General features: G+C 37.4%; 1 protein-coding gene across 1 annotated transcript in view; it reads right to left on the reverse strand.

Moving 5' to 3' along the window:
• abhd17c (abhydrolase domain containing 17C, depalmitoylase) overlaps positions 1-24,833 on the reverse strand; it is a 44,790-nt gene that overhangs the window by 12,841 nt on the left and 7,116 nt on the right. The window contains exon 2 of the mRNA XM_084110378.1: positions 3,800-3,979. Within this exon, the coding sequence (XP_083966504.1) occupies positions 3,800-3,979 (180 nt within the window). The remainder of the gene's footprint in view (positions 1-3,799; positions 3,980-24,833) is intronic.

The raw sequence follows: 24,833 nt of genomic DNA on the forward strand, positions 1-24,833 counted from the left end.
CTACAATAGGCAGCCATTCATTTCTTTCCCTCTTATGCTGTAGAGTGTTATATTCCTTCATCCACATTTCACATCATGACAGGATACACCACAGTTCAGAAGTATGGGGTCGGTAAGATTTATTAAATGTTTTAGGGAGAAGTCTCTTATGCTGACCAGGGCTGCATTTGTTTGATCAAAAGTAAAAAAAACAGTAATAGCAAAATTACTACAATTTATAATATTTGAATACATTTTAAAATGTAATTTATTCCTGTGATGCAAAGCTAAATTTTCAGCATCATTACTCCAGTATTTAGTGTCACATGATCCTTCAGAAAACATTCTAATATGTTTATTTGCAAATATTTCTTATCAATGTTGAAAAACTGTTGTGCTGCTTAATTTTTTTTTTTTTTAAAGTGATGTACATTTTTCAGGATTTTTTTGATGAATAGAAAAGCTCAATATAACAGCATTTATTTGAAATATATATTTTTTAACAATGTACAAGTCTTTACTATAACTTTTGATCAATTTAATGCATCCTTGCTCAAAGGTATTACATTTTCAAAAGAAATTTTTTTTCAAACTTTTAAACAGCAGTGTGTTTCCCGATCAATTCGGGGAAAGCAACTTGGAAACTTTGTCAAAAGAGTCTACTGTGTTTAACTATAAGTAGCTTGCATCTTGGCAAAGTAGTTGGCTCCACTACAAGCTACAAACTAATGCATTTTGTTAGTTAGTAGCTTGTGTTGCTAACTATGGAAGCTTGTTTCCACAACAGAATAAACAATAAAGGTAATTCTAATGTGACTTTCTCGCATCTGCGAGTTTACATCTCGCAATTCTCAGAAATGCATGATATAAACTTATAATTGTGAGTTAAGTCAGAATTGTGATATAAAGTTGCAATTGTGACTTGTGAAGTCAGAATTGTTTGCTATAAATTCGCAAATTCTGATTTTTTTTTCTCGCAATTGCTCATTTCACAATTCTGAAATATAAACTCCTAAAACTCACATCTGCATATTGCACACAAAATTGGAACACAAAAAAAGATTAAGTACACTACCATTCAAAAGTTTGAGGTTGATTTTTATTTTTTATTTTATGCTCATCAAGGTTGCATTTTTTTAATTAAAAATACAGTAAAGACAAATTTAAATTTAAAATAACCATTTTCTAGTTGAATATATTTTAAAATGTAATTTATTTATGCAAAGCAGAATTGTATGATATAAAGTTGCAATTGTGAGTTCAGTTCATTTGCAATTGTGCAAATTCAGATTTTTTTCCTCGCAATTGCTCATTTTTATCTCACAATTCTGAAATATAAACTCCCAATTGTGAGATTAAAAGTCGCAATTATCTTTTAAATAGTTTTATTCTGTGGCAGAAACAAGCTTTCATAGATAACTTTTTTGACAAAAGGAGTCTAAAAAGTGCCCCTATGGTTTTTGGAAAATTCCCTTTCATGCAGTGTGTAATATAGCGGTTTGTGAATGTAAACTTTTTGTTTTACAAACGTTTGTTACATCAGTCATTCACGTTAGTGCTCAGCTAACGTATGCACCGTTATTGATACAGTTCCCGCATGTGCACCACAATAAATTAGAAATATACACGTTTGTTGAAGGACATACTCTTGTTAATACTGATGGTGAGGAATTAGTTGCAAAATCTCATAATGTACCTCAAAGTGACTAATCGACATTATCATTACTGTTTTTACAGTGTGTACAATCGCTGAGGCCTGAGGACGCCTCCTGAGCTGAAATTCATTTATGGTAATGGTCGTTTAGTTTCCGACAAGCGCTGTAAGCAGTGGACCAATCACAACAGACTGGGTCGTCAAGCCAATCAGAGCAGAGTAGGCTCACGGAAAGGAGGGATTTAGAAAGACTTATTTTATTAATTATCGGGCGAGCCATTTGAGCATTTCATCATTGAACAATGATTCATTGAAAAACAAAGTACCCCTATTATCCTAATTTTAAGATTTTTATCTTATCAATAAATAACTACCCGTTGCTTTTTTTCTTTTTTTTTCACGAGTGGCAGTTTTCTAGTACAAAAACAAGTTTTATTTTAATATATGATGAAAAATCTCAAATAGCTGACAGCCAGTTCAACTTTCATTGCATTACTCGGTGCCTGCAACCACTTTCACTTTTAAGAAAGAAAAAAAAGAAAAGAAAAAAAAAAGACACAAATGGCTACAGCTGAGATACTTGAAAGCCATCACTTGAAATGCCGAAAGGAAGAAAAATGGCAACATTTAGCACTTTATAGCTCAGTGTGGTTAAAATGTAAGCCACTTCCTGAGTTATAAAAACTCTCAGAGAAGTTCCAAAAGAGTATAAAATCAAAACTACAATTGGAAAAGAGGAAGTAAGGGAACAAAGCTTGAGAGATTGCGGTTAACTCCGATTCAACTCGTCTCATTCAGATTCCTGAGTTTCCTGCAACCATCTGTGTGGGTAACGCAATGAACTGTGACCAGCTTCAGGCTGTTACCAGTTACTGGTTTGATCCTAGATGCCAACTAACCGTTCAGTCCATTCATGGATCATCTAAAGCATATTGCACACAAATTTGGAACAACGCATAAGAAAAAATTAAGTACACCACCATTCAAAAGTTTGAGGTTGATATTTTTTCCATTTTTTAAATTATTTTATGCTCATCAATGTTGCATTTATATTAAAAATACAGTAATTACAAATATTCTGAAATATTACAATTTAAAATAACCATTTTCTAGTGGAATATATTTGAAAATGTAATTTATTTCTGTTATGCAAAGCTGAATTTTTAGCATCACTGCTCCAGTCTTCAGTGTCACATGATCCACAAATCATTCTAATATGCTTCAAGAAACACTATTATTATCAATGTTGAAAACAGTTGTAATACTTAATATTTTTGTGAGGAACATGATACATTTTTTCAGAATTCTTTGAATAGAAAGTTCAAAAGGACAGCAATTATTTGAAATCAAAATCTTTTGCGACATTAAAAATGATTAAAAAGACATGAGAAATGTATCTATAGAAAGCTTGAAATGTAGAAAACAAACACTCTCTTATTATGTAATGTGTATGTAATTTCTCTCTAAAGGCACATCCAATATTCTTTGGAGGTGGCGAGTCAGCATTGTCAACTTCATCTTTGCAGCCGATACTGACTCAGAAAACACTAATTCTTAAAAAAAAAGTGAATTGTTTATTAATCATTACTTTTGCCAGTGCTTTGCGACAAGCTTTATGCGTGCGCTTGAGTGGTGTGAGGCATATATTCCACCCCCCAGTATATATTTAATTAAATGAATATAAACGTGCGATTAGTCGATTAATGGCATAAACAAACGACTAGTCGTCTAGAAAAATCTTTAGTTGGGGGCAACCCTAAATGTCTCATTATTCAGTAGATTAAGTAACAATGAGCAATACATTTGTACAATATATTAATCTTTGTTAATGTTGGTTAACAAAAATACAACTGTGCATTGTTAATTCATGTTAGCTTAGGGCCATTAAATAATATGAACAGATCCAACTTTAACATTAACCAAATTAACATTATGTAAGATAACTAAATGCTTCAGAAGTATATTTCATTGAAGTAATGTAGTTAACTTATGTTAATAAATGGAACTTATACTGTAAAGTATTAACAACGTGTATTTACTGTCACTTTTGATCAATTTAATGCATCCTTACTGAAAAAAGAAAAATAATCTTTTCAACAATAGTGCAGCTAGAAGGGCCTGCGTTCACAAGCATTACATTCTGGATCACAGATGTTTGCATCTTACCTCGGGAAGGCATCAAAGCAGTAAGTTTTGCGGGTGTCAGGGAAGGCCACACGCAAGCCGGACATGAGAGGAGAGTGAAGGATCACTGCCGCGCACTCGTACCGGGATGCCAGGTCTACCGTCGGCACCGTCCCTATACTCTGACCGTACAGGATGATGTTTTCTGGGGTCACTCCATACCTTCAGAAGGAAAAAGAAAGAAACAACAGCTGTAAATCATCATGTTTCATATTAACAATTCCAAGCGTGGTACAAATCTGGCATCCACGTCTATGTGGGTGAACTCGGCAGAAAATATGTCGCAACAACACGTTTGAATTACACTTGTATCTATAGCAACAATACGATTTGTGGCTAAATAAATTTCCATCAAGGCATATTAGACAATCCAATTGGACAAAATGGCATGTTAGGCCAAAAACAGAGCAGAGAAGAAATCATTAAAAATAGAAACATGATTTAAACCGACAGCATGGATTCAGACTCCATAAAAAGAACTGAACGGGTCCCTGAGCTTGTGAACACAGGACTTGGCTACGCTTTATTTGAAACTTTAAGATGCACTCAAAGGAAATGCTAGAGGCAATGAGCAAGAAGTCAAGGCTTAGGTGGAGAAAGAAAGGAAAAATGCACTTTAGGTTTTTGTTCTCTGACTTTGCCGGATGGTTTTGCAGTCAGGCCTGACACCTGATCAGCGGCAGCGGCCGTGAGGTGTGCACCGGGGTCACCGAAAGAAAGAAAACATGTTTGATGTCTGACCTCAGATCAGATTTATCATAGGCTTGCCAAGGGCAGGGTGAGACAAGGTAGAGAAACAAAACAGCCGTGAGTTGGAAGTCCTCCATCTAAACACAGCGATACAAAAGTGTACCGTGGAGACCGCTGGCTACACAAGCCTCTGAACTGGACTACCCCTGCGAGAGCTGTGGCGAGATTTTATCAGGTAACAGAACATGAGGTCTCCATCTCCCACACAGGCAGAAACCACTCCAGTAAATAAACAACCACCCATGTGACCGAGCTGATAGACACAGTGTGAAATTCAGGCCGAGAAAACACATCAACGAGGTAACTAATCTCCATCAAGAACAATCCACATTGTGAGTCAGCTAACATTTGGGAAAATGTGTTTGTGAACCGTATTGAATGAACTGGATTTTTTATAAGCATGGCTTATAAACTGAAACCTTATTTAAAGAAATAGTTAAACCAAAGTGCTAAGTAGTAATTATCAATGACTGACATCATATAAAAATATTATATATATTATGGACTTGTCATGTGACAGCACAAATCATTTAAAATGTTATTCACCAAAAATCTCCCCCTTTAAGCAAGCACTGAAATCAAGTTAATCCATTCAAGTCACTGAGTTGTCAAAGCGCAAGTTGAACTTTGACTTGCTTAAGGTAAACAGTAAAATAAACGCATAAATAAGAACATAATTACCACAATCTTCCATAGCCTGTGTTTTAATTTTTTTGTTCACCAAGTGTCCATTCTTCGTACGTTGCTTAGAAGATCCAGCATCTGTCAAATCATCTCCGATTAATTAATCGTGATAACTGATCTCTGGCTAATTTGATTCTTCAAACGAATTTTTGGATTCGATTAAAATATCTGGATTAAGTTGTCTGAGATTACCGCGCATTCTTGTGTTCATTGGAAAGGGCATCGATACTCGATACTCTAAACCATGATCAGCAATGCAGCGACTGGTTGGCGGCAAGACAGCAACGTAATGACATATTAAAAAAAGAACTTCACACACCTGACGAAAAACTTGCTGAATATCTGGACCCATTTAAGGAAACAGTCAAGCGACCAAAACCCACACAAAAGTTATAATAGATAAATGAAATATGTACTTTGTTACATGATTCCCAATTATTTCCATTATTTCACGATTTCTAGTATTTGAACAGGCTGTACATTTTTATTTCAATGGTGTAATTAGCAATTCATTTAAGTCTTTACTTTTGCTATGACAGCAACTCCAGGATGAGCTAGGAAGAACCTAACAATCTTGGATCATGCCAAATCATCAACAATGAAATCCAGCTAATTGAGTAATCCATGTGCGAAGTGCGGACCCCTGGTTTGGAATGTGCCAATTGTTTTTCTATGTAAACACAGGCTAGACGGATGTCTTTAACCGTTGCACTCGTGTCTTTTTGCAGCATGTTGCGCATGATAGCATTTCTTAGGTTAATCAGGCCACAACATGAGTCATATTTATTTTGTATATATCTGATTAATCTCATATAGGATGCATTTCTTTGAGTTAAATAACACCCTAGCAAAGTGCTCCAGTTTACCGGTGTTCATTCAGCGCGCAACTCAAGCAGCAATGCACGGCTAATAACAACTATTGGGACTGTCATATTACATAACATGATAATTTTATTAAATCATTGTGAAATCATTGGGTTTGGTTGCCGTCGATTACACATGTTCCGAAGAGCGTACACATTCTGACAAGCAAGCATCTGAGGCGGCGTTGATGACACGTTGTGTTAGTCGCATCACAATTTTATTACGATTTAGATTAAATCGCACAACCCTACAAGGTTCCTGAATCAAACAGATGCAGTCACAGCATTCAATGGACAAAAGAACTTTGCAAATGGAATTATAAGAATTTAGAACTGAAAAAGAAGTTTAAATAATGTGAGCAGGAAGTCAGCACACTTGCTACTTTCTAGAAGTGTCCTATAAAAATGAATGCAAGGGCATGTCATGGAGTCTTCAGAGAAGTTACAAAGATCCTTGGATGACAGCTGAGACTGGTGTCCCACTAGACTAGAGGATCTTCCAGTCATACTTTATATTTGAGGATCAGAGAGTCTGCGTGTTCAGGCATCTCTCAAAGGACCTGCAGGATCTCCTATATCTTGATAATTCACTGATCTACCAAGACCCGAGAAAAACACAGCACAAGAAGTTGCTCACAGGAGGTTACAGAGGACAAAATCAACATATTGCTGTCCATCTTACAACTTGCAGAAGACCACCAAGACATTTAACAACACCACTGCTGCAGTGCTGTGTAAACGGAGAGGACAAAAGTTGAACTTTCTGGTGAAAAGTACATGCTGTTATGTTTCGAGAAAAACAGCACACCACAAAACTCCAGAAGGATGTCAAGCTGGAAAAAACTCAAACAATCATCAGTAAATGCAACAATGTCGCAAAACACAAGGTTAAGGCCCGTTCACATCAAGAACGATAATAACTATATTCTGTTTTTATGCTCTGCTATTCTTTAATATTGAGAAAGATTTTTAGTACATCTTTTAGTACAACTACATCTTTATCGTTATCTTTATAAAGAATATAGTTATCGTCCTTGGTGTGAACAGGCCTTTAAACAACAACTATATCACAGAATCAAGAAACTTCAGCTTTGCTGAAGGCCCAGATGAAAACAGAAACTCTTGGAGAAGGACAGAACATAGCTGGATATCAGGATTCTGGATGAGTCAAAATTAGTATGGATGAGCAAACGTGCAGTTTGGAAAGGGAACCGGACTCTTTTCATGCCTCAATATCCTTTGTCACTCATGCACAGACTGCAGATAGAGCTGCTAGTTCATTGTCTGAAAAGAGGAAATGGTAAGTAACACTTTACTTATGCCTCGTTTCCACTGAGCAGTACGGTACGGTACGGGACAGTACGGTACGGTTCGAGTCTGTTAACCATGATCTGGCTAGCGTTTCCACTGCCAACAGTGCCCTTACTTGATAGGCGTGGTGTTTCGATCGACGTCATTTTCGCGCGAAGAAGAACATAGTAAACTCAGAGCCCGTCTACGGAGAGCCTGGCCACTCCCTATTAAGCTCTATTGTACCGAATTGTGGTTGTAGTTCCACCAGAGTTCCACTGGGGGCGATCGCCCATGAGTGCAAAATGAATGGGAGTCTATGGGGCTAGACGGCTAAATGTGTCTCTTTCACCCGATTGCCGTTGAGAAATCTCAGATCTGATTGTAGATTTTGCAAGTTCAACATGGGTTTTAGGTCGAAAGTTGAATGAACGAGTACTTATGTCCTTTTGATTTCTTACAGGCTGAGTTGTTAGCGCTAAACGCTAGCATTCTGCTAATGAACGCTGATTGGTCAGTGAAGGACTGATTACGACCAGAGATACCGCTTGATGGCATCGTGTCATCCGCAGCGGGACCAGAAACAAACAAAACACAAACTCTTCTAGCACGTGTATTTACCTGTGTCAGCTGTGTTGTCGATGCCTCGAGTGAAAAGAAAGTGCAGAGCGCGAACGCACCAAAGTGACTGAAGGATTGCCGTGAAGCAGTATTTCTGGTCGTACATGTGAATGACGTCATTGACACTTTAAAAGACTTTTTAAAGCAAATAAGTGACTCAAAAAAATCTAACACCCAGCAGTGTGTAATTTATTTGCATCTCCTTTCGAATGCAACATTCAAATTACTAGACAAAAAATTATATCCTGAGAAAAGTGGATTTTTATTGGTATAGCGCCATAGACCTCCATTCATTCTGCACTCGTCCTGTGAGCGCCCTCATATGGAATCAGAGAGGAACTGCAACCAGTTCAGAAGCCGGAAGTGTACTGAGAGTGAAACTTCTCGCCATATTAGACATTCTCTGGTAAACTACAATGGATGACATACAGCAGATCTTGTTCTTGCTCCTCGACATGTTTGTAACAAGAAGACAAGCGCCGACATTAGGCTTTTTCTCAATATCAAGTACGCAAAGTTTGTACTTGCCATGTGCGCAGGGCCGTTGCTAGTGGGGTGAAAGGTGGTGACAATTATAGGGGCCCCCACTGCCCAGGGGGCCCCACAAAATCCAGCAGTTATACTATATAGGCCCCTGTTGTATGAAAAATTCTAATATTTATATTAGTTGTATGCCTGAGATTTAAATGAAAACCACAAAAACATGCAATTTGGTTAAATATTTCTTACCTCCCTATAAATGGTTTAGTCCGATCTAAAGTATTTATTAATTATTCAGTCAGTGACAAACATCAGATGGACCCAATAAAATAGTAAGTCCCACCCCAGCTCGTGAACAGAACCAATCAGAGTTGAGGCGGCAGGTCCTGAAGTTAACGATGAACTTGGTGGAAGAGCAGGAGATTGACTGACAAAATGTCGGGGAAAAGAAAACATAAATCAGGGTACCAGAAACTCTATGAAAAGAAGGAGAGGGAGGCCAGGAGAGTTGTTGTATCACAGTCGATCAAGACGTTCTTAAAGACAGGTTGTATTGTTATTTTGCTGGGAATAAGAAAACTACCGTCTACAGCCTGCCGGTACTGTCACTCTCCATTAGCCTATCGGTGCGCACCACAATCGACCGAATGATTACGTGGTCAAAATTCCTATCTTTTTACACTATTGTAAATAGTTAAAAAATTGACACGAGTCACGACGCATTGCATTATGCACCGGACCTGCCGGCTGATGATGTATTTATTAAATAAAGAAAACACGAATACAACACACTGCACTTGAATGAATAAATTTTAGCTTTATTTAATAATATTATCTTTATTAAAAAATAAGACAATAAATGACTTTATTTTTTTTAATTTGACTGCATTCTTGTCAATTTATAAATGTTTACTTTTTGATTTATGAAGTATAACAGACTGATGGGGGTAAAAACATTATTTTGCTGCTACTTTTTAAAAATTGGTTTTATTATTATTTAACAATTTATTTTTATTAGTTGTAATTTTTATATACATTTAACTTTTTAAATAAAGGTTTTACAACAACATCACCATCTTCTGTTATATGTGGGCCTCCATACTCATCTATTTACAGTATAATATATATACATATTATGTTATCGGTGGAGGGTGGAGGGGGCCCACATCAATATTTTTTCAGGGGGCCCCGAATCCTCTAACTACGGCCCTGCATGTGCGACTCCTACATGCAAATGGTACAGCGCGTTCTTAAAAGCGTCACTCAGCTACTCCGGTTATCTCTGTTACTCTGTATGTACATTTTAAGCAACAATAAAACGAAATATGTTATAAAACACCACTCTGCCTCTTTTCGTTTTCATTTAAATAAATTAAACATTATAGGGACACAAATGTGGTTCATGCGCAACGCATATTGATTATTCACTGCACGTTATACGTTATTCTATTTATAACAAAACGAAATTTAAAACACAACCCTAACGTTACCTCTTTTCGTTTAAATATTTTTTTTTTAAACATATTCCAGGCAATATATGCGTTTGTACAAATGTTGCAATAAACATCAGTGATAATCTTGTAATAAAAAAATGACAAGAAACCATATTTCTTTTTGTAAAATTTCAGTTTTATCAATAATAGCCTATATAAAAGTTTAAGTAAAAGGTACAAGAAGCTATACAATAAGAAATAAAGCAAACAATTCAGTCAAATATCCAAATGCAGCGCTCTAGTCTAACATTACAAGTAAAGTTAAATACAAATAGCCTATAACTATAATATGAAACTAAACTTAGCCCTCAGCCAAAACGATTGACAGGGAACTCATTATATATTCACGAGAGCAAAGATCGCCCGTTAGGTCTACACAAGACGAAATATCTCATGTTTAACCACTACCGTCGGAGTCAGCGTCTCAGCGACGAATGTCAGAAGACTAGCCGAGGAAAGGCTCATCCAGCCGGGAAACATGAGCGCCGAGCGCCCGCTGACCGCATGGATCTCACAACCGGGGAAAAAAAAATCATCTTTATAAATAAACCACAGATTTTAGCTTTAAACAACTACATTCTGGCCTGAAAAACTCTTAAAATTACATTTCGTGATACAGTAACAGTAGTATTATATTAAACTGTATATTAAAAAATGGCGCTTCTTATGTTGTCATTCCCCTTGTAGCACGCGCAAGTGACGATTCTCTGTCAACCAATCAACGTCCTGCAGTGAGTCTAGCTCCACCTTTTAGTACCGTTCCACTGTGCTAGGTACCCCAATGGAAGGGTACCTAAAAAGTGGTACGGTACGGTTCGGCATTTTGGTACCATTCACAACTTTTGATAGTGGAAACGCAAATAAATGCGTACCGTTCCGTACCGTACTGCTCAGTGGAAACGAGGCATAAGACACGACAAACAACCAATTTCAGATGCATCAAGGAATCTGCAAATATTAATGCATTTTAACTTGGTTAGTTATTTATATAAAAAAATGCAAGATCCAAACGTTGATGGTGAGATAGCGAGAACAAGGGTGTGAATAATACCTGAAGGATCTGCCAAAACAAATCCATTTCCAAATACTGAGAAAACATCAGAAATCGATCTGAAAAACTCTTAAAAGAGGGAAAACTCTTCGAGCCAGGACAAACACTCTGTGTCTAGCACAAACATCCCCTTTTTTCCTATGTGGAAAACTACTGAAAACACAAGCATGTGCACACAAGCGAAAACACACAAGTTGATGCAAATGCTGTGTTTCCTTAGCCTGAATTAAGGCAATGAGAAATGGCTTGTCCAAACAAGCACCGTGGTCCGATTCCATGGAACAACTGGAACGAAAATCAAATTTCTGTGTTTATAGCCGAAGCGGCACAAACAGCTAGACTTGCAAGTGATTTGCCATGTTTTCCCGAGCTGAAACAATACAAAACCTGAGAGAGAGCGGGAAAGAGATGTGTTTTTGTGTGCATGTGTTAATCTGGAAGAAAAAAAATAGAAGCTCTGTGATTCTGCACAGGACGTACGGCGCACACACAGTAGTCTGTTTCGCGAGACCGTCCTTCCGCCAAAGTAAACATTTACAGATGGATTTTGGGCTGAAATCCGCATGCTGTTGCCAACCCAAAAGGTTTACCCCGAAAATAAGTCACCTCTCGCTTGCTGTGAATGCCCTGCTGGGTTCTCAATGGAAACAGATGCATGTCTATGCCTAACAAATTCTTAAGTAGCTAATCCATATGAATATGAATTATGGATATGCAAATGTCTGATGCTTCAAGTGAGCACTGATATTTGTAATCGAGTAGCAGAGTCTAATGTTATCCTATAGAAATGCACAATTGATGGCTATACAAAAGTTGCCTTGCATTCTGGCAAAAACTGTTCGCAAGCAACATTTTTTAGGGGGCTCTTGGCATGAATTGCACAATTGAAAATGAGTTTCCGCTTTCAGTTTGGATAAGTAAAGTACTTCATGCTAGAAACATTGTCTCACATGCAAAAAAGCAACACTAAGAAATGCTGTTAGCCGTTCTGTATCTTGCACCAGACTGAATTGGACTGAAAAAGGCTGGTTTCGGGAAGTAAAAATCCAATTAATTGTCTCCATAGGGGAATCAGCATTTAACTTTTAAACCTTTAACCTGATTTTCAAATACTTTTTTGCTTCAAATCTAATTTTGTCGAGTCTTCTGACTGGCTGGACCACACAACCTGTGGTCACCTTTTCTTAAAGTTTACAGAGCCAATGGCTTTCACAGACAAGTGTGCCATCTAATATAAAGTGAGTGATGTGATATGTTGTTGTTTTGCATACAGACAGCACTTTTAAATATTTTAATGTTAACACAAAACAACGATGCAACTTGTTTTATTTGCTAAAATCAGCTTAAGTGTATAAAACTTTATGAACTTCCCAGCACTTGAGCGACATGTTCATCCTCTGTGTTGAAAATGGCAAAAGATGAATTACTATGAGAACAAAAGTTTAGAATGTGCACTGAACAAGACTACAAACAACAACAAAAACTTAACGAGTTGGTGTTAATTTGCTGGTGAAATCCTTCTTAACATGGCCACCCAGCTGTGCAGGATTAGAGGACTTCATGCATCTTCATCCACATGCCATTTTGTCTCTGCAGTAAATGAATGTCACAATGATGTGGTTCAGTGTTCCTAGCTGTGGGTGAAAAGGGCATTTTAATTAGCCGGCATTACTGATAATAACTTGAGCTTTATCCATTACTAATTTTCAGGCAATTCATTAGCTGTCCTTGCACAGACAAAAACTTTATAGCTCCAGTGCACTGTGAGAAGAATCCAAAGCAGTTCAATGCTAGCAAGGTTAAAATTCAGAGACGTTTGTTTAGCCCCTTTCGAACAGCTCTGAAACGATTTTAAGACTTTATTTCACATCATGCGTGATACTGGAGCAGTTCCAAATCCAAGTGAGCCACCTACATACGTGCAACAAGGATAAAGTGAGAAATGTTGATTATAGATATTCAGTACCAAAAATACTGATATTAATATTGAAAAAAAATTTGAAAGCAGTGTTAATCCCAAACTCTATTGGAACCAATTCTGAGTTGATTCTCCAATGCAATGAATGTGAGAAGCGCTATTTGTATGATTCACAGATAGTCATTGTCTATCTATTGCATTCCAAATCAATCGCAATTGCATTTAGGATGCTGCCTATGTAGGCAGTAGACAGCAAGGCAGTTCATTCTGTTTTGGAACAGAACTACTGAATACTAAGTAACAAAGTCACAAAGCCTGACATGAGTTTCATTCTAACACGCCAATCCTACTTGCAATTACAAAAAAAATACCTGAAAACCTCAATCCCACAATTGACACCAAAGACTCAGTTCTAAACTGTCAGTGCATGTTATTCTCTATGCTCAAGAAAACGACTGCACCCATGTAACACATCCAGTATAAATGTTCGGTAATACAGCGTGACATACATGCTTTCACCTGTCTGTGTGTTGGCAGTCAGAAACGGCTGTTTTAAGAGGATGTCCTCTGACCTCAAGTGTCTCTTTAAAGAGACACTCCACATGTAAATGTTGCAAAAAGGTTTAATTTATTGCATTTACAAGCTCCCAAAGCACTTTAAAATCCTTTCACTGCTTTCCTGAACAGTCAGGAGTGACCTACCAACACCAGCTTACCTCAGGTTCATGAGATTACTTCTCACAATGGAGGAGTCAAACACCACACAGATGCAATAAAATGCAAATATTCTAGCAAATTTGAATTTGCCTTCCTGGTTAAAAAAAAAAAAAGGGATAGTACACCCAAAAGGTGAAAATTCTGACATCATTTACTCCCACTCATGCCATTCTAAAGGTTTTTTTGAAGAATGTCTCAGAAGGTTGTCGACTATACAATAAGTCAATGGGGTCCAAACGTTCTTAAAAATATCTTAACAGAAGTAAAAAAAAAAAAAAAAACTATTTAACTATTGATTTATTTAAGAACAGAGTTCTTGGAACATCTAGAATCACAAAATGAATCCTATTTAAATATATAAATTCTCCTATATCAATACAGTTTCTCATAATTACAGCAGAAATACTTAAATCATCTTAGCCTACATGGGGGGCATTTGAATATTGTATTGGACAACGAAAGGCCTTTGAGTAAAAAAGGTTGAGAACCACCGCTATAGAGTAATACAACAACCAAAATATCCATCATAAGCTAGCTGGAATTCATTTCAATGTAAATACTTCCGTAATAAAGAGCATAAACAGAAGTTTCATCCTAGTTTTGTCCAGGAGTCACAACTGAAAATCAGCAGCCGACACAGGAGGCCCAATCAGAGCTGAATCGAATCAAAGCTGATTTTCCTGACCTCAAGTCCTCAAGAGTGTTATTCCAGCATCCGGACTACAGTATATAAAAGACACCTGCGTGAGCATGCAGGTGTAGTTAGCATGCAGTCGGCAACAGAAACGTATTCACAGAACTGGGAAGGACTACAAGAAGTGAAGGAAGCAAATTTAAAAGGATCAGTGAAGAGAGCCGAACTGTGGTAAATACTGCGTAGGTGTGAAAAGCAGAGGGAGGACGAGCCAGATTTTATGGCTGCCATGTCTGTCACACAAACCCCGGGCTGTTAAAAATTAGTCCACGCTTCACTGCAGAACACACTTGCTTCCTTTCTCAGCTCAACCCTCACACTGTGATGCAAGCTTCTTACTAACCATTTCTCAGTCATAAGCTTCGTTGACAGACCGGTAGATGAATCAGACGGAGATACAGCCGCACATCTCAGCGGGAGAGCAGTTATTAGCCCTGCTGACTCAAAACACAACATCCGACTAGCTTGAAAGTAGTCTGTGGTGGCCTCTTGAGGTCTTTGAGACCACTGAGCTACTTCTCACACTGAAGAACTGATAATCTACTGTCCTTCTTTGATCTGGTCTAAACGTTTACCTCAGCAAACGCCAGCTGTTATACTGAGGGGTTTAACTACACTTAAAAAGACTTACAAAATAAGAAAGTAAGGTCAGAACAGTATTTTCACTGAATATAAATCTTTTATCCTCCTCACTAAAGCTGCCCCATAGAGTGCTGCAAGGATTACTTTGTGTGCCAACCTTATCTGGAAGTCTGCATCACCCTTAGGCCGCTGTACGTGAGCTGTATCGTTCAGTTTCGTTCCGACAAACGGGGCACTACTTTTTCTTTTGCTCAATATGTTCAACGTTAATAAAAGGTATCCAAGCAAAAAGTTCTCCACGCATTATCCTGCAGTTAATGAGAAAAGTGTAATTTATTGGCGCACTATATTGACTGCGTATTGAGACATATAAAACTATTGAGCTAGATTTTCAACCAATCAGCATCGAAAATGTAAGTAGGTCAGAGCCGAAATCAAGCCAATATCACTACGCACATGTAAACATGGAGGACGTAAGCAGCGCATCTTCATCTGATAGCGGCGATCAAGCTCGATTAACACCCGTAAAGTGTATTCTTCATGTCGGAAAAGATGGTGGGAAAGGTCCGCAGCCCTTTACTGAAGTCCGATAAAAAAAAATAAATAAATTAAAAAAATCAAGCAATGTGCGTAGGAATGGCTCAAAACGTCGGACACTACGGAGCTAACGTTAGCTATTGCTAATAAACATGTTGCCCTCCTGGACAAACCGGTCTCTGATGTCCCAACAACTACGGGTTTCACCCGGCCTGCTATCGGCGTTTTATAGACAAAAAAACGCTTGACTTATGTGTATGTGTGTGATGGGTAACTTAGGTTTAGGGGTCGGGTTAGTGTGTGTGTGTGTGTGTGTGTGTGTGTGTGTGTGTGTGTGTGTGTGTGTGTGTGTGTGTGTGTGTGAGAGAGAGATGGGTAGGTTTAGGGGTCGGGTTAGTGTGTGTGTGAGAGAGAGAGAGAGAGATGGGTAGGTTTAGGGGTCGGGTTAGTGTGTGTGTGTGTGTGTGTGTGTGAGAGAGAGAGATGGGTAGGTTTAGGGGTTGGATTAGTGTGTGTGTGTGTGTGTGTGTGTGTGTGTGTGTGTGTGTGTGTGTGTGTGTGTGTGTGTGTGTGTGTGTGTGTGTGTGTGTGTGTGTGTGTGAGAGAGAGATGGGTAGTTTAGGGGTCGGGTTAGTGTGTGTGTGTGTGTGAGAGAGAGAGAGATGGGTAGGTTTAGGGGTCGGGTTAGTGTGTGTGTGTGTGTGTGTGTGTGTGTGAGAGAGATGGGTAGGTTTAGGGGTCGGGTTAGTGTGTGTGTGTGTGTGTGAGTGAGAGAGAGAGAGAGAGAGAGAGAGAGAGATGGGTAGGTAAATAAATAAATCAAAATTAAATCTTGTTTACAATAATCATTCCTGTGAATATGTACATGTAGTGCAGTTACTGCTCGAGTATGCAAATTAACAATTCACCATTAAATGTGTTATTTTTAAAAGTGTTTTTTTTTTTATATATATACTTTTGAGTTTAACTTGGAGTGAGATTTGGGGAGATTAGGGGGGGTTAAAAAACTTGCATCACAGTGTATTGTGATTGTCAAAACATTTTAGTAACTAAACTGAATTTTATTAGGTTTAGTGACAACATGTTACAATGTTTATATGGTACAATTTCTGGTAAGCTACGTTTAAAAAAAAAAAAAAAATTCTTGAAACAAATTTCACGATTTCAATTCAATTCTTGTGATTTGATTTAATATTGACTCATTTGGATAAATATTAGGTAGGCCTACACAATATAGGCGTTAATTTTTCTCAAGAAAAAAAAAACATACATAGGCTACATACAGACAGCCCTATCAGCTGGTAGTATTATTTAAGGTTAAAAATAACTCAAATTAAATAGAATGCGTTTTTATTATAATAACAACTTTATTTAATGATACAAGTACAAATATAATAAATATGTAATATAGTACACATATTTAGCAAAATACTCTATAGCTCTTTTTCTAGCCAACTAACGTGCCTATATTATGGTCATTAAATGGCTTTCCTGAGGTAAATGTTATGTGACAATTGTTCTCCAGCTGTTTTATTGACCCCTTTGTTTGATTGATTGATCGATATTATGTATGAAGAATATACATTTCGGTAAGCTGTACTGTTTCTTTCAACATTGTTCATTCGTGTTTATTTACTATTAGCTTGTAGAGATGATCGGGTCACGTGCCGCTAGGGATCTGTCGCGTCACAATTACAAACGCCAAAACGGTATTTATTGTTTGAATTTCGTAATAAAATTGACAGAATCTGAGAGCTGAGATTTTTTTCATATCATAACTAACCTGCTCTGTCTAGTCTGTTGGTCTCCATGTCCTCTTTGCTTCGCGATTTTTCTGTGCGTGAGAAAATGGATGTGTGGCGTGAGAGCGTGTGAAAAGTGTCAATTGCGTGTGTCTCACGGTGAATGCGTGAGAGTTGGCAGCTCTGTATATTTTGGCTTAATTCTATTTGTTATTCAGATTTTACCTCAAATATTACCTTTGAATTGGAACAACATAATGAGAAGTAATTGGGATGTTAATGCTACAGTAGAAGTTTTCTTGATAATCTTATGTTTACTGTCCCTAGATAGCAACTTCAGGTATATCACACATTTCAAACTGGTTTATTTTGTACTTCAAGTGGTAATTCAGCATTTTTGGGTTTATATGATAAACAGGTTTGAAAGTGCAAAATTCCCTAAAATGGGCACCTTTAGCATCATTTTTCTCAAAAACTGCAAGGTTGTGTGTGGAGAACTTTTTCCCAAGGAATCTCTATATATTTCTGATGTTAAATATAAAAAAAGTAGGTAGTGCCCCACTTGGTGGAACGAAACCCTATTTCTAGGCCTCTTTTAGGCTACCGACAGCGGCCTACCTGGTTCCCACCACAAAAATCGAACAGGATTTTCCCATTCGTTTTTGTATTATCGTAAGATATGATTGTTACGCATTTTGTTTAATCAAGATAATCTTCAAAAATCAACAAATATTAAGAATTTAAGCCTAAATACAATACAAAGCTAAAATTAGGCTATAAACGAAATACACCAAGGTTGAACGACTTCAATATCACCATCATTAAGCATCTGACAACTTGTAATATTTATTTAAAATCTACAAGTTGGAAAGTTTGATCTGAAATAGTTTAAAATAGTAAGTGCACGATTATAAACACAATAAGGCTATGAAAGTAGACTAGCGAGTAGATAAGTTTACCTGTCGTGATGACGTCTCAGACAGCCTCTGTAGTCCTATATTTATCCACATGTTAGAAACTTTTTTCAAGATATAAACGCTTAAATCACGAGTGGAGTCTTACTGATGTATTGTGTCATAGAAAACGTGAAAATATCTTGAGTTTGTGTAAACTACAGACCTTATTTTAGGCTTTTAACCAAAAACCCATAAAAAAACAAAAAAAACATTGGGATGATGGAACTGGAAGTTCAAAAATGGAAACTCGTTTCCACATTTTAGGACTCATTCCCACAGCACTCAGTAGGGACTAGGGATGGAAACGGTTAATCGATTATCGATTAATTGTCGACAAGAATTTACTCGATTAAATTAAATTCATTGTCGGCTAATTGAACATTGCGAACGTGACACGAGATTCTCGCGGGCGGCGAGAGACCCGACACAAACCTGAGGCGGCAAAAAAGAAACCAAACATGAGGCGGTCAAAACGGAGTGGAGTGTGCGGGAGCATTTCAAATTTGAGGCGAAGGAGGACGAAAAGTGCCACCATTGCGCATATGCTTCAGTTATTGTGTGTGAGAGATCTCAGGACTGGTAGGAGCATACTGGCTTTAAATATTGGCTTTAACGAGGAGCAGTGGGCCTGAAATTTTGTTGTGTACAACAATATGTTGTGTCAACGTTTGCCCACATTCCACTCCTACGACGACACAACGTTTCGTCGGCTCATCCGTCCCTTTGCAGATGCGCGTGGGTTTCTCTCGTCATTAAACCACAGAGACGTTGCCTAATGCCTCAGAAAATCTGACCTGCCTGTTTACATGACAGTCGCATTGGCACATATCTGATTTATTTCCACATATGAATGAGGCCTGAAACCGATCTCGATATATCTGAATGCATGCGTTTTTTTCCTGTTTACACTGCCATAGAACACATCGGATCTGTGTCACATATGAGCAAAAAATCTGAATTTGGTCACATTTCACTGACAGTGCAAACGAGGGACGCCCTCTAATTTTACTGTCACCTTCCTCAGGGATGATTTAAGTTGTGTTCAGTTCTATATTTGAAGTTTCCAGGTCTAGTAATCTTACTGTTACCTTTCTCAGACCAAGGGGGATTATAAGTGCTGCTGCTGCTAATGTTTCAAGTTTTTCATTCAAGTAGTTTACCAGATAGATTATTATATGTAGGCTTAATATTGTAGGCTAAGTCTACCCATGTAGATTTTTATTTAAAATTTATTTTATGTTGCTTAATGTTTCACATGCAACAGGTGAGCCAGTGCACAATTATTTTTTATGTATATTTATTTTGTTAAACTACATAAATGCCATTATCTGTACCGTATCCCAACTGTTACAATAAAACATCAATTGAGCAATATAACATGCATTTTTATTCAGTAGCCTATAAGCAATATTTTGCTTTTTATGTTAAAGACACTATTGATACCGTGATAAATTTACATTCTCAGGAAAATAGCCGCTTATCAGTTAATCGTTAATCGATCGATAATGATTAATGAATTAATCGATAATTTGCATCCCTAGTAGGGACACAAATATATTATAGATAAGAATATAGGGATAGTTCTCCAAAAATTTAAAATTCTGTAATCTATAACCGCATTTCCACCACAGGAACTTTCCCCAGGTACTAGGAACTTTGTGGTGGTAATCTAAATGAAAAGTCTAAATGAAGTTCCAGGTAAAAATTTCCCCCTAGGTAGTAGCCTACTTTTTTAAAGTTCAGGAACTTTTCGGGGGTGGGACTTAGGCATTGAACATGCTGATTGGTTGAGTTCATGCCGCATTTTGATTGGTTGACTGCGTTCAGTCCTACGTCACCGGACTAATTGGCCTAATCGGCCTAATCTTCACGGTACATTAGACTGCAGTGAAAACGCAGAAAGCAAACAAATTGTTCCAGGTAATTTCGGTGGAAACGCGACTTGTCTTTCATTTACTCATCTATGTAATTCCAAAACTGTATGACTTTTTCATTTGTAGAAGAACACAAAAGATGATATTTTGTAGAAAAACTGTTCAATCAATATCGGTCCATTCAATGAAAGTCAATGGTTTGTTTTGGAACCCAAAATTATTCAAAATATCTTTTGCATTCAGGTTTGAAACAACATGAAGATTAAATAATATATTAGAATTTTTGAGTGAACTCTCTCATTAACAGTATAAAACAACTCAGACTGCATCCTTATTCAGTGTACCACAACAGTTTGTGCGGTTATTCTGTTCTTATTTCAGAAGGAAACAAAAGAAACATCTAAGAGTAAGACAACCGTTTAGTCCATCAACTCGATTTCATTTTGAATCTGAGAGCATGACCGACCCCTAACAGATGAGGGCGAGATGTCAGAAAAAAGTCAGTAGGACAACCCCAACTAAAATTGAGTTGTTTCGAGTCAGCTAGTTTGGTGCTGCCTTGAGCTCAAAGTAATTTAATAGAAGCACATTTCTCCTTTTCTATTTGGTTAGTGAAAAACAATCTAAGTTCATCACACCACTGAAACTACCCTTGTAAGTTTGCCGCCATTTTTATTGGAAGGTTCTAGTGACTGGCTGCTCCTCTTATCATTTGGGATTTACTGCTTTGCTTGTAAACGGTTTACTAGTAGGAGCCCCATGTCCTGTGTTCAAAGGGAGAAAAACCTTAATCTGAAATGGGAAAGCGGGATGGAGAGCCATGGACCATGTAAGTCTCAGGCTCAAGCTTATCCGATAAATCATACCGGTGAACGTTCTCTGATTAAAACTGCTGTCCGTCCTCCTGGGAATTATGAAAAGATGTCGCTCTGAAATTAACTGGCAGGCATGAAAAAACGCCACGCAATGAATAGGCACACACCTACCTATTCTTTAGAGACATTAGGGGAACGGCTGGGATAATGGGAAAATGTCTGCGAAAATGCTGATCCAGTGACTGGAGTGATAGACAGGGCAGGGTCTCCACGGAAACGTCAGAATTGCTCATACTTGGGGATCTGAAATCCCAAACCCCAAAAATATAATTTGATTATTTGTTCTTATTTCTTTACTGACTGTTCTAAGTGGGCAGGGTTATGATTTTCGGTGACACTTTATTTTAAGGTGTCATTGTTACAGTGTAATTAAGTACGGAGTAATATTAAGCAACTACATGTACTTACTATAGGGTTAGGGTAGGATTAGGATTTGGTTGAGGGTTATTTGCATGTAATTATGCATAATTTCTTGATATTACTATGGTAAGTACATGTAACAAGGACACTGTAAAATAAAGTTTTACCTGATTTTCTACTTGCAGACAAGGAGGGACCTATAGACCAAAACATCAGAGAGAATTGCCAAGAATTACCAGTAAGCAACCACCAAGAAAACCTTTTCAACCACAAAGTAACATTCTACTCAACATCCTAGCATTGTTGCAGAGTTCTGCATTGGCAAAACACTCACATTTTCTTCAGAAAATATAAAACTCTAGTTCGTTTTAATATTTTATTTTAATATTTGAAATGTTTCATTCTGGACTGCTAAATGGGCACGAAATATCCCCGAATTCAAGAAAAGTGTAAAAATCGATCTGTCCAAGAGTGCACCATTGATCAGCCATGCAGATCATTTTCAGGGCAGGGCTGTCAGCAAAGAGGAAGGTTAAAAATAGTCAAACTGAGAGACCAGTGCACACACTACAGTAATTACAGAGGAAATTCTGCCTTTAAAAGCAGGAAAAACATATTCTAGCGAAAGGGGAAACAGAATTTAAAGAAAAGAGTGGCAAGTTATTTCTTTTTAAAACCTTCCTCGAATATAATAACAGGGAAATTGACCAAGAAATATTTATTAACAGAAACTGCCTAAGGACTGCGCGACATGCAAACAATTTGCCTTGAAATAAATGCAGTTTCAACATAGGCAGTTGAAACAGTAACCTTGAAGGTTGAAGGTAAATAAATCAAAGAAATGAACATTTTGGGGCTGTATACTTTTTTTTAATAGCATTATGCATTCTGAGGGGATCTTATGGTTCGATACGAGCATCATAAAATCATTAAGTGGAAAAATACTGTTTTATTTGCATATAGCTTCAGGAAAAGCTTGATCGACATCTTGGTGTCCTTAACACAAGGACATAAAAACAATAACAGCAAACTCGCCTAGCTAATCTGCTCACTGTGTCTATATGTAACTTCATGTTCTTTTCTAATAAGAATACTATTGTATTCAGACTACATTGGAGCATACAATGTACGTGCTGTAATCATGGCGTCGTCCTCTAAAACCTTTTAGACTCATTTCATTCTCCCAAGCTCTGGGGCTACAACAGTAGCAAAGCTGAATAAAATGTGCACACGTGTGGAAGTGCCATAACTCCAAGGCAACTGTCGCATTTCCAGTGAAAGCAATTTGTCCCATCACAAACTAGAGAAATTCGGCTCTGCCACTGCCTAAGGACTGCATGAAATGCAAAACAAAGCAATGAGATTTAAATGGACAAAGATTTTTTTCTATAGTGCTTTTTTAAATAATAGTTTGACACACCAACAACTCTTCAGAAATCAGTAGCTCAACCAATACTGATGAACAATTACACAGATACAGAGGTTAACCAATCATAAGGTAGCTAATTTCTAAAAATCTTAACAGTACAGTAGCAAAAAGAAATCCGAAATCCGATACAAAAGTGAAAAATGTGGCAATATTCAACTACTTTTCTTACCTTTTAATCTTTAGCACTAGACTCAACCATAGCCCTGGACTTGCAGGTAACAGGCCGAGTCTCAGAATTTGCCATCCAACATCTCGCGGCAGCTCTGTCTGGTTCATTAGGTGCACTGTAAATAATTCACACCGAGAAGGAGAAAGACAATGGGAGTGCTACGGCGAAACCTGCACTGTCAGGCTGAATTTAATGAACACTTTAAGTTTTAAAACTGTTATGGGGAACATTTTTTCCTTTTTCTGATGACTTTAGCAAAGTTTAATTGATGCACTTTTTGCCTCTGAAAACCTCTGAAGTTAATTTATTACGTGCATAAACCCCTGCTACCCCGCACACACCTGGGCAGTAACAAGCAGGTGCAGAGAATACAGACAATATTATCGGCTGAGGAGGGTCGTAAGACTGAAACACTGCTGACTGAACGAAAAAGACATTTCACAAGTTACTTCTAGACCATAAACTGCAACAGATTAATGGTAAGAAACACAAAATTATGGTTTTACAAACTGCTCACCACACTAAAGCTGGAGAAAATGCTCCCAACAGGCCACAGCATTCAAAAAGGACAAAAAAGGATATTCCTCTGGACTGTCCAAGTAATTCAGCCTATTTGAAATGCATTACGTTCCATAAACAGAAAAGGACTTGCCAATGCACAATGGACCAAAAACAGGCCAGAAACCCTAGGAGGAAGCGCAGAGGAGGTAAATGACACATTAAAAAGTCAAATCCTTTGTGCGTTATCTAACTTGAGCAAACACCCCGGATAAATCCGGGCAAATGTTTGGAAGGAGAAAATGGCCTCAAAAAGGTGCCAGGTGCTGATATGGTAATACTTAAAACAGATTAGCATTAAAAATGTACCGAGAGCCATGTTCTCAGTTTAATGAGTTTTAATTTATTCAAATGAGTTTGAAGGCTTCCACCTTTGCATTGAATACAAACATAACAGTTCAACTTCAGATTATTAAACTTTAAACTTGTAATGGAGGATGTAAATTACTAAGCATCACTGTAATGCCTAAATATTAAAATATATAAAAAAATACCCAAAATATTATACTTTATCATCATGTAACTCGTAGTGCACAGAGTATTACTCCAAGCGATTGGACTAGCAGCTTTCTTTCAAATTACATTTCTTAAAAAACATGTTTTTAAAAAGCTCTATCCAATAACATTGGAAAACTGATAAAGCCATTTCAAAATGCCACAATCAGCAGGCAGCACTGAGGGTCCTCGGACTGTTGTTTCTGGCATTCACCTAATATTAAACTCATTTCACAAACCAATACATTTTAAATTACTCTGTCAACTCTGAAATACAGTTCAGTGTGATTATGATCTTTGCATCAGCAAATAAACATGACATTAACATCTATAGCAAATGTTTGCACATCCTGTGGAATCTACAAAGAATGCCATTACTTACTACTGTTACACTAGCGAACATACAACAGACTCCGACTTAATGTGTCCTGTCAGATAGGGCTGGGCAATTTTTCAGATTTTTTCAATTAATTCGAATTTAATGTTTTGCCACGATTGTATTATTTTTAAATTGAGAAAACGCAGTTTTGAATTAAAATGTTAGCCAATGTTACAATTAGACATGCTGACAATACGGCAGTTGATGGACCCCATTGACTATGGGAGTTTTTTTCGGAGGTTTTTCAGTGAGAAGTTCTCCTCTCCGTACAAATACGAAATAATCCAAGCAATTATTAGTGAATGAGACCCAATGTCTACTTTTTGACAAAGAAATGCTTAGCATTTTTCTTTCTTTATTTTCATTATTTATGAGCATATAGGATATGTTTAAGATCAGTTTATACAATATTTGCCTTCATATTTCATGCCTATTTTCTGCAAAGACATTTAACAACAAGCCATGTTTATCACTTCAGGTGTGGTGCACTTGGAATATA

Source organism: Abramis brama (assembly GCF_963993115.1).
Source record: "Abramis brama genome assembly, chromosome: 3".
Classification (NCBI taxonomy): Eukaryota; Metazoa; Chordata; class Actinopteri; order Cypriniformes; family Leuciscidae; genus Abramis; species Abramis brama.